Here is an 11934-nt window from a genome sequence, read left to right on the forward strand (position 1 = left end):
GAATCAATAAATTCTCCCCCAACTTCGTAACTCCTGTTTCAATCTATCCATCCGGGCCTCACTCGTCAAACTTGGGAAGCCAAGACAAATGACAGCATAAGAAGTAAAATAGCATTTTCATTAATAGCCCACTAGCCAGAGCCCACATTTTTCTCATGTCGTGTAGGGCAGTCATTCAACAGGAAAAGATTCAAAAGAATAAACGGATGTAGTCGTATTTAGCCTACGTTATTTTGATAAAACTCAAGCAAAATTGAACTGGCTTATATTAACTCACGAGCAAACTCTCTTCTTCCTCGTTGCATGCATCACTCCCCTGTACAAATTCACGCTGCGCCAAAACATAGCAAATAGTGCATAAGTTTTCCTCCTTTCGTCCTTTAACAAAGCATGTTGTTTTATCTACGTCCATATTTTGCACACCCCAAGAAAAAAAGTGTGCAGTCTCCTCTGCAACCTTATTATGATTTACGAGAAACAAGGATCACCTTTAGCTAATTCATAATCTACCCTTCAGAATTAATAAGTATTATTAAAGCGGTGATAAAAAAATCTCACATCCCTTAAGTTAGGAGTATGTTAAGCATATAACTATAGCACGTCTCTCCACATCTTGCCAATTGCTTTTAGATTAGATACCTGTTCTAAAATTCAACAAGCATTAAAAGACTAATAACTATTCGATCATGAACCTGTCTAGAGGTTAAATGCTAGTAATGAATTAACAAACTCTGTTATGTTTACACCAAAGGAATCCGACAAAATATGTTACTTGACACCCCACTTTACACGGCTGTTTAAATAAATTATAATCACTGCGCCACCTCATTAGAGTGTAGAGGGCAGTTAACCCTGCAATATATGGGTGGTGAACTCCATAACGTCAGTTAGCAAAGCTGCAAACTAACTGCTTCTTTTACCGGTCATACAAATTGAATAGGAGTCTTCAAAGACCTACCATGGGCTGTGCCTTCAACTTTCAATCAAAAACGGCTCTTTCCAAAGAAGTGTTCTATCTGCAAGCACCCCTGAGACTGCAAACTATTTGTTTTAGCTCCATATTTTAATCTCTTCGCACTAAGTGAATTCTGCTTATCATCCTGCATCAATGGATGATTCAGATGTCATGGACAGTATATAAACAGGTAAAGAACCACCCTAACACCACGCTTGGGATAAACATGCATGATCGATCCTAATGCTACTATATCTTTTAAAATATTCTACTTTACCATATCAAGGGTGAAATTGTCAGTAGTATTATCAAAGATAAAGTTTTATCATCAAGTTAAAGTAGCTACTGTAAACTGATGTATGCTTTTCAACTAAGTAAAATGAATGAAGAACTAGATTTTGAACCCACCAATGAATGATTCACAGATCGCATAACTTTGATTCTACCACCTCTCCCATCAGCACCAACAGCAATTAAATCACCACTACTTTTGGTTAAACCTTGTGTGGGCATTGATCCGAGCATCTTGCCACGCTTGCACCATTTTCCTAAATGCCACTTTGTTCCATCAGGACCTAGCAATCCACCAGAGAAACAAATATTCCCTGGAGATATTCAAATGTTCCAAAAAAAACCAATGTAAGAATGCCAAATACAAATTTTCTGTTGAGAAAGGACAATGTGGAAGGCACTTCCAAATTAAACAGAGAAGATAAATGCGCTTGTTAGTTGTTATACTTTGGCTTAATCAACACCCTAGAAATCTACTGATCAATCTCAAAAATACCTTGTTCAGAAAGTGGAAGTGAAGATGAAGTCTCTGTTTTAATGTTGAACATGGGCTTTGTTGCAGCAGCAAGAGTGGCACTCTTATCAGTACTTGAACAAGTTCTTGATCCTGAAAATCCAACCAGGCTATCTGGCCTGCAGGCTGCAGCTTCTCCATTAACATCAGAAACTGCCTTTGACATTGATGGAGCAGACTCTTGAACAATATTCTCACCATTTCGACATTTCAAATCAGGACTTGAATGCCTATATGCATTCTCACCCATTAAAGGATTTCTCTCTTCATCAAGAACCACAGTACTTGAACCTTCTCTAGTATGATTTGCAACTATAGGACTACCAAAATGGATGTTTTCTTTCATCAAACATGATGATTCTTTGGGTGATCTTCCACTCAAATCCAAGTTATTTAAAGGTAAAATGGGTTGTTGCATCTGATGTTCTGTTGAAGAATTTTTGGCAATCAAAGTCTTAGAATTATCATCTACAATAGCCCTTCGATCAGTCTTCTTTGTAGCTTTAAGAGCCCTCAAATCTTCATTATCTTTCACTTCAATAGATGTCTCCAGTTCCTGGATTCTTGTCTGATGAAACCACAAAAAAAAAGAACTTTTCAGCAACATTACAGCACTCATGGAACAAGATACATATAATGCTTCATATCAGACTCACTTTCAGTTTGCCTATCTTCTCTTTTGCTCTCTCAAGTTTCTTCTGCAAACGAGATTCACCTCTACCAAGAAGATTGCACTTGGCCATCAATTCTTTGTAGCTCCTGTTGAAGTTTGAGCATTGTCAAAGATTAAAGTGCACAAGTAAATACAATAGATCGAACCATCAATAATGCTTAAAAAATGAAATGGAAAAAACAACTACAGCAATCTAACTTATTATGAAAAAAGATTAGTGCTCCAATATCATACCCCAAGGGAGAACATGAGGAGAAAAACAATACCACTATAAATCCTTTTGCCTTTGCTTATCCTGTGCCTTTGCATTAGATACCATGAGAGAGATGAGCAGATATGTTATCCTAAAACCTCTTTTTTTTTCCTTCAACTACTATAGTCTACTACCATCCAATGACCCAATGCATATATGAGCACTTGAGATGGATCAAGGTATGATAATTTTATCCTCCAATGTAAGGAGGAAAAATTAAAGTTATCCAGATCAGGAGTGGATAGCCAACTGAGCATCATTGATGAGCAGTATTAACTTCCAATATGCAATGATAAATCCTAACTCTTCAGCAAGTTAACCCAGTAAAAAGCTGAGCCTGTAAAATTCGTCAAATCCAGAACACATAGCTATACTCCAACAATATTGATCGAAAAGATAAGCATGTAGACTATTAAAATTCAGGCCAGTAATCAACTTACTTTTTATGGCTGGCCAATGATCGAATAAGATTATCTATTGTATCATGGCTGTTGGCTTCATTACCCAGTGAGGCAAGCTTTAAAATCTCATCTTGCTCTAGGTCCAGATCCGACACCCTAGCATAAACCATGCAAACAGCAAGGAATATTATAAATTACAATCCAAGTAACAAAAAGACTACTATGTACTCACAATTTAAGTACAGCGAGTTCCTTGGCTAGTGCCATATTCCTTTGCTCCAGCCTTGAACATTCCGAATTCGATATAGTAAGCTCCTGCACAATTGCATCCAAAAAAGGAAAAAAATTTCATTAAAATGAATTGTAAAAGAAGATAATTTTCCCAATTGTATATATGATAGTACTACCTCAGACTTCGAATTGAGCTTTTGTTGAATGAATGCCTTTTCTCTTAAGGCTTCACTCTTCAACGCCGCTTCCTCCTTTATCAGCTCCTTGCAAAGACACAACTAAAACTCCAAAATGCAGGGGATTAGAGAAATTGAAAGTGGATAAATCGAAAATTTCAATTCAAATCCCAATTTAATTTATAATACCATTGAATTTTTTCTCCTAATTCCAGAAAAAAAATATTAAACCAAAATTACCTCTTCGTTGATTTCTTGATGCTCCTTTTCTTTACGCTCTAAGGCTGAACTAAGCCCCGATACTTTCACAAGCAATCTCTTCACTTCGCAACGTAATGCCTCCGCATCTTCTTCGCGATCAATCAAATTTTGGGAGCATAACGAATTGGATTGATCCCCAACTGATTGAAAATAAAGACGAGTCGCATTGTGCCCTACACAACGCTGCTTGCAAACAGGACAATTGTACTTCTTTGTAGAATTCGTACAGTACTCAAACCACTGTTGTAAACTACGGTTCCAGAAAAGAAAACACGCCGTTTCAGAAAAATATCGTTTGAATATTAGTGATTAATATGTCGGTGCGTAAACACTGACCAGAGCTCGTGGAAGACGTGGCCGCAAATGGAGATGGATTGGAGATCTTCGACGATTGGCTTGAGATCTTCGTAGCAGATGGAGCATATGGTTTTGGAAAAAGAGCTATCGCCGATCATTTCTCCGGTTTCTCTCTCCGTCTGCTTCGTGGCTCTCGTTTTTTTCTTTTTTCTTCCTATTTCCCTCTCCAGTTTCTCGCTCCTTTTTCTCGGGAAAATGGAGCGGGATTTGAAAAAATATCGTAGTGGCGCCACGAAGGCGGGAAGAGGAGGAGGAGGGAAATGATTCTTTTCGTTGGTTATATGGACCATATGGATGCAGACAAAATCCAAAAAAGGCCCAAACTTCATCGTCACTGTCCAAAAATGTTATTACTTGTGATCTAACGATCTCTCCTCTAAAATGATTGGGCTGGCCTCTGCTCTTCGTCGTTTTTTCTTTATGAGTTATATGGAGTTTTTTTTTTAAAAAAAAAAAGACAAATTAAATGGAGTTATATGGCTGAAGAAAAACAACATATTATTATGAGTTAGACAATAAATACAAACACAATAAGATTAATTAAATATGTGAAGATCTTAAATATGAATATAGATATATTTTACTAAATATATAAGACAACACGACATACTTAATGCGTTTATTAAAAGAGTTTAATTAAATTTTATATAACAAGATACGATTTATAACTTGTTTAAACAATTAATAAGATTAAAATTTTAAACACAATTAAAATAAAATGTATCTACTAGTTACAAATAAAATACATTCTCATTATTCAAATTTAAAATTAATCTACATAAAAATAATTATAATAAAATAATAATATTCATCAAATATAATAAATCCACTACCATCATCATTAACCATAATAAAATAAAGTATTTATATGTAAAACAAGTCATATTGTGTTAAGTAAACACGTATACACTATTAATCAAAATAAAAATTAACGGGTCACAAGATATATAACACATGATTAATTAAACTTGTCTTAAATATATTAAATATGTTTAAAATATAAAATTTGCATATTTTTGGGGATACAATTCTTCTAGAAATCAAAACTCACTTATATTTCGTATAGTATTCATGTCATATATAAAATTGTAAGATTTATGATTAAAGTTTATAAAATCACGGTTTTAATATAATCATACTAGTACAACTTACGTGTTATAAAATTATAAATTTAAAAACTGCTTATAATTATTTTTAAAATGAAAATATATAATAATCAGCTTCAATGTTTTTCGAAATGTAAAGATACATCCACCCAAAAAATAAATAAATAAATAAAAACGGCTATCTTATTTTTCTGGTCCTCGTATCTCAAAATGAAGAGAGGAATAAGATTGATGGTTTCGTTGAATAAGTCAATGAACTGGTTGATCTTGTCTGATGTGCTTTTGACCTCTACTAAGGAGTTGCTTCCATCCCCGAAAGAGTTAGATCAAATTTCAGCGTTTTTATATGATCATGTCTATGGACTTGCAACACAAAAAGGGCTAGAATTTATCTGCCCTAATGATGGAGGCTGCACAAATGAAGGTTTAAAGTTAAACGACAGATATCAGTTCCCCTTCTTTCATGGCCCCCAAGTTCATGAATCATAATTCATGAGAAAAGATGAGAGGGAATTACAAATAAGGACAGTGAACCACAAATAATTTGGATTCACTATCATGAATATAAGTAATTATCAAAAAGGGAATGATAAGTTTTGCCTGAATTATCCCAGTCACCCCAAAACAAAGAGAAAAGATGAAGGGAGCTTGCCACTGGGGATGGCTCCAGGCCACGGCATGGACTTAGTTACAACAATATTTTATATGTTTAGTTTTGTTTCTTTGCCCCATTTTAAAAGTCGCCCAAAAGATAAAAGAAAGCGTCGCTATGGGGCACAACGATTGTGACACCTGGCATTAATTCCTAATTGTAGTGGTGGTGCCCCCTAGTTTTCACTAGTGTGGCACCTCCCCTCCCACTATAAAACTGTTAACCCCTATCCCTTTCTCTCATGGATTTGGTACAGAGATAAAGAGATTGATGGGCAAAAAGAAATATGGTAGGGGGGGACGTATGGCTTGGCTAATCTCGTTGATATATAGCCAAGGTACATATCTATCAGTTAAATTATTTTGGTGCCCCAAAAACAATAGCCAGGATGATTTCCAATTTCCTGGTCCTCTCTAAGTGCTAGGATGTTGAAGATATATACCCCACGTTCGCCATGGTTTGTGTCCATCGATCATGTGTCATCCCACATCTTTTCAAGTCTCCATCCACCCATACTCCATAAATCTATATCGAATCACTTTACCTAAGAAATCTTTCAATGCTTTGTTACATGCCGATGCCTAACAGGCGTGGTGGGAGTGTAAATATTTGACCAAGCTGATTAAAAAGGCCTAAAGCACTACCCCTATAGTCTGGTCTAAGGAGCTGTCATACATGGAAAGATCTCTACGTACCAACCCAATCTTGAAGAAAGCTTCCTCATTCAATCGCAAATCTATCGATATCATACAATTTTGAATCGTACAAGGAGAAAATATTTAGCTAAGAAAAGGTAAAAATAAAATTAGCTGGAAAAGTTTGCGACGGCAGGTGTTTTGGTGTAGGTGATGGAGGCGAGGTGTGGACCAAACTCTAGAAATGCTTGGAATTCTGCCCTCCATTAATCTTCATCGTCATCAGTTCCACAAAATCATCATTACCACTTTGTGGAACTGATGCATATGCAAAGTCTCTTTCTTTAATTCGCTGCAAAAAGGCTACAGTATTAAGGATCCATCACTTTGATGGATTTGGCAGGCCCTCTTTGCAGCCGCTCGTTCCTTTGCTTTTCGACTACAACCTAACAGGATCCAAGGAGATATATCAAAGCGTTGGGAGCTGCTATAGCACCTCACAACTTTGCTTTTCATTAGAGTTATCACCAACTTTTGGAAAAGCATTACCTCGCTCTGCCGTCTCCCCCAAAAAATGAAATAGGCAAAAAAACTATGGGGATCGGATTTAATACTGCCTCAATGTACTAATACATTCAAGATTATTGTTTTATCATAAGATCTGAAAAGAAAAAAGATTGATAAGTTAACAGGGCTACTTTGGCTAACATGTTCAACACAGAGTGATAAAAACCTGCGAGTTAGCCTTTGCCAGCATCACTTTCGTAGATATCCTTGCAGCCATTAGCTATTTCCTCTCTTTTTTCACTTTATCTTTGTTTGAAACCCCTTGTGCCAGACTTCTCCATCACTGCTCACCACAGTGGACAAAATCATTATAGTTTTCCTTTTTTTTTTTAGAGCATATGTACGTGTTGAGATGATACGTATCAGCACATTGACCAAACCCCACGAATTATTCTTTAAAGAATTATAGTACTGTATATTGTAACCATCCACTTCAATTTGACACTCTGATGGGATAAGTATCAACTAGTCCAATAATTTTGTGGCAACAAAAATAAATGAAAAAAAATGGATCAAATAATATAATATTATTTTATCATTATCTCTAATTAATATCGTGTTTCAAGATTTCGACGGGCTCAATGTTACGTAGTATTCTCTCTGTTGGACCATTATCAATGCCAGGATAAGATCATCATTCCCTAGTTTTGTTTGGTGGACAAGTGATTTGGAATGCATCCTTTTCTTCGAATTTTTGAGGTCTCACTCTTAAAGAACATGACTTGAATCAATATCGTTATGGGACTTACAAATTAAAATTGATACAAGAAATATCATATTTGTTAAATTAGAAATATTTTAAATCCATAAATCTTATAAAGATTTTTATTTATTATTAATTAATTTAAAATTAAATATTTATATAAAATTTTAACATGATATTAAAATGAACGTTATTTTTTTTTTGTTATAGATTGTCATATAATATGTAATTTTATTCGTGAAAAGAAATAATAGAGTGATGATAAAAAAAATCTCATATGTTAGGTTGAGATATTTCGTGTATATTAAAAATATAATAATGACTCTAAAATTTCGATAATAATCATAGTTCTTTTTTTTGTTTTATGGTACAATTAGTTAGTAGTACAAAATTCTTAATCTTTTATACCAATAGGCATGCTAGCTTAAAAGAGGGTTATTATGTATTACCAATCTAATTAAAAAGTTAGGTACAAAAAAAAATCTACTTCCAAGATTTTTGCAATGAATGTGAGTCTCATGACTTTTCAACTCTTAGCCATATATCTAAATTCGTGTCCATTTAATATATCTATTACTTAAGTTTGGTTTGGATTCTCAAATATTTTTCTTTATTAAATCAATTAAGGGTATTAAATTAAAGAATAATCTTTTGTTTTTCCAAAAAAAAAGGCAAGAAAGAGCTTGTAGAGGTAAAATACGAAATCCGAATAAAATTAAGGTTTTGTAAAATGAGTTACACTACAATACTCGTTAACATGTATAAAGTCATGCTTAACTAGATTATTAATAAGTTAAAATCATAAAAGATTATTAAATTAACTTAGAAGTGAATTTAATGGCTAATACCCACCTTCAGAAGAGTTGCAAAACTTCAACCCAGACAAGTAAATTCTAAGCTTCTAGCGAATTCATCACAATGAAAATCGACCCCAAGGAAGGGTAAATATAAAAGGTAAAAACTCCTTATCTTGTTGAAGTTGCCACTCACCAAATCGACCCCACACACTAGCACTTCAATGCCCTCGTGCCATCCACGTCGCCTTAATAAAAAATATTGTTAAATCCCCAAACGCTCAATTAATGCGGTGTCAGCAGATCGTTTACCGTCAAAACCACAGAACAAACCAAAAAAAGAAAAAAAGAAAAGTTTTCGCATCATTTCTCCGATTTATCACATCATCATCGGCCGTCAGATCCTCCGTCATAGGATTCTGTAGAGAAAAAAGAGAAAGAACGGAAATGGTACCCATTGGAATCACGAGCCATGCGATGATGGTTGTAACGGTTAACAGGGAAAAGACAACCCGTGGGCCCACAAAATCTGCGAGCTGTTAAATTGCCAACTCACCGTATCTCCTTTCCCTACCACGCGCTAATCCGAATTTCGTGTGTGAACTTGAACTTAACTCTCAGCCGTCGATGTGGAAGACTTGTCATCCAGCAATCATTTCGAGTACGCAAAAGCGCTAAACTCGCTACTGCTTAACGAACACGTGGTTAGCCGAGAAGAAGTCGATTGGTTTCTTATGCCTTCTTGTCATTTTACTAAGTCCAGTTCGAATCTACCGAAGGGGAAAGGTATAATGGGGTGGAGAAAGCAAAAGTTTCAACGAAAAAGAAATACAATAGCGATGCCCTCCCTACGTGTCAGTCACGAGAGTGGCAGACACTGTCCGGCGTGCGTTTATCCCACAGACAGATTTTTGGGATGCAAAAGGGGACTCCCACTAACATGCACTGCGGCTATTTTGCATTGATTGTACCCTGAGTAGTCTACGTTTGTTCGGCATTCATTGAACAATAGATTAGAGATTCAATGTATGCTTATATTAGATACGGTCCAACATTTACTCCTTTTATTTTTCATTGAATCTCTCATTTCTATTTCTTTTTTAGACTATCTCAAAAAAAAAAAAATCTTTACTAAAACCTAATGTCACATATTCATATAATATTTCATTCAATCATTGAGGTCAATCGTTTAATATGAAATGTTTTGATTCAATTTCATTAACAAATATGATAGTTTTCAATTACAGTGTTTAGAAATCAATTTTATATTATAATAAAAATTAATCTATGTTATTAAGTTACTGGTTTTCTTTTTTCTTTTGTTTTGAATCTTATTTAATGTGATCACCTACAATGGTGACTCAATAACTTTGCTTAGAACAAATATTCGAATGAGGTTCTTTTATTGAAATTAAAATTTTTTTTAAAGCTTTAAATAACTAAGTTCATATTTTCAATTTAATAGATTCAAATATTTATTATGAAGTATAAAAAATATTTAACTATTATAATTATTTTATATTTTTAAATGGCTATTATAAAATCAATAATAAAAATATTTAATTCAAATAAATTAGCTATCACATAAAATAAAGAGAATATAATAGTATAATATAAACTCTATATTAAAACTCTATAAAATTTAGAATAATAGTACTTAATTGTAAATGCTTATTGTAAATCGTAAATGAAACTCACAATTTTACGAAGATAAAAACATAATAAACTTCCTATATTCTTTGAAGGAAATATCAAGTTAAAGAAAACAAAAGTATGTGACGAAAGAAAAATTTAAGAGTAGATATTATAAATTGAAAACAAAAAATTAAAAAATGATAAAAATTTGAGATTTACTAGACACATAATTAAAGAAGTGAGAGAATGTGTCATTTTATTAATTATTTTTTACTTTTATAAATTTTTAATAGAAAATGAGATAATTAGTTTATAATTAATAAGGATGTGGAAATGTGAGAAAATAAATATTTATTAGGGTTTAAATAAATATTTTATATATTTGTAATATAATTAACTATATTATTATAAAAAAATATGATGGTTTTTCAAATTTGGGGTCTAAAGCCCTCATTTGGGTGGCCTTACCCAAGGGCCGGCCCTGATTGCAAATCATAATTTAAAGTTAATGTTTGTTTACTAATGTGTAGATTTGTGATCATCTCAAGACCTTAGTTATTTGTGTATTTTAAATAATGAACTTTGTTTATGGAATTCTTTGATATTAATTTAAATCTATAAAAATGATGAGATTGATAATCATGTATGACTTAATATTTAGAAACCTAACTCCCTCGTTAATTTTCTCGCTATTTACTTTTTAACATTCTCATTATCCAAATTTTAAATTGTTATTAAGATTAGCTATTTCTAGAACTATTGTATTAATACTTAATTAATAAAAAAAATTAAAATTTGATTTTTTAAACAATAAATAGTCATATATGCATTTAGAAACAATTGAACTAAATGTTCAAGTACATTGTTAAACAAAGTGATTACACATGTAGTAATGAGCTTAGAATTTATCATTATCGATCGATGAAGGTTAGAATGATGAATATATTATGGTGAGAGAGGATTTTCAGTGAGTAAAATTTGAGTTTTTGTTGATGAATTGATCGATTTAACGTTTCAATTAAATAAGAAAAGAAATAATAGGTGAAGCATAAATTGTGAAAAAAAATGAGAGAAACAAGGAACATCAAATGAACTAATCGAGAAAGTGAAATCCAATGATGTGAACCTTGATTCTAGCTCTGATAATGCTTTGATACCAATTAGAAAATAAGACATTCATAAAAGAAGAAAGAAAGAACCAGAAAAAGAGTAAATGAGAGTTGAATACCTGGATTAATTGAGAATCTATAACAAGTATTTAAACAAGGCTTAAAAACCGACTGTAATGAATAAAAAGAAGACTTATTACAAAAAAAAAAAAATTATCTATTTATAAGCTAAACATGTGTAAGCTACTACACATGTAAGCACTATGTTTAGCATACATTGTAATTATATAATCAAGCTAGGGAATAGGAGGTGTGACGTGTGAACAAAAATATCTTCATTCCAATGGCCGTTGGCAGAAAAAGAAAGAGGCTCGAGCAAAAAAATGAAGGGACGAGGACGCGGCAAGGCAGAGTCTATGGAGCGCGAGTGTGCGTTGTAAGCCTCGACGACAGTCCATAGGCATTGGGACCTAATGATTTTGTTGGGGGCACCCAGATTAACTGGCCTCCACTTTAATCTTAATCTATTGTTTTTTCATCTCTTTCTCCTTTGTCGGTAACTCACGAGCCTCTACCCTCCACTCTGAAAGACAGACAGACCAGACCGTGTGGACTTTTTCC

The 11934-nt window shown here is 33.6% G+C and overlaps 1 protein-coding gene across 3 annotated transcripts; it reads right to left on the reverse strand.

Annotated features, from left to right (window-relative positions):
• Window positions 1-232: 232 nt before the first annotated feature.
• Window positions 233-4446, reverse strand: LOC110414057 (RING/U-box superfamily protein). 3 transcript variants are annotated; one of them, XM_021425120.2, is made up of 10 exons: window positions 4092-4446; window positions 3735-4005; window positions 3495-3596; window positions 3320-3402; window positions 3127-3243; window positions 2417-2519; window positions 1743-2328; window positions 1364-1560; window positions 959-1100; window positions 233-331 (listed from the first exon to the last, which is right to left on the reverse strand). In XM_021425120.2, the coding sequence occupies exons 1-9, from the start codon at window positions 4439-4441 to the stop codon at window positions 984-986; spliced, it is 1926 nt and encodes a 641-aa protein (XP_021280795.1). In that variant the 5' UTR covers window positions 4442-4446; the 3' UTR covers window positions 233-331; window positions 959-983. The 3 variants fall into 3 exon arrangements, with proteins under 3 accessions (XP_021280795.1, XP_021280794.1, XP_089639316.1); XM_021425119.2 differs by lacking the exon at window positions 233-331 and adding an exon at window positions 698-852; XM_089783190.1 differs by lacking the exon at window positions 233-331 and having other exon boundaries at window positions 698-1100.
• Between the last annotated feature and the right edge of the window lie 7488 nt (window positions 4447-11934).

Source organism: Theobroma umbraticum, unplaced genomic scaffold, assembly GCF_002168275.2.
Source record: "Theobroma umbraticum cultivar Fairchild unplaced genomic scaffold, ASM216827v3 scaffold_4.1, whole genome shotgun sequence".
Lineage (NCBI taxonomy): Eukaryota > Viridiplantae > Streptophyta > Magnoliopsida > Malvales > Malvaceae > Theobroma > Theobroma umbraticum.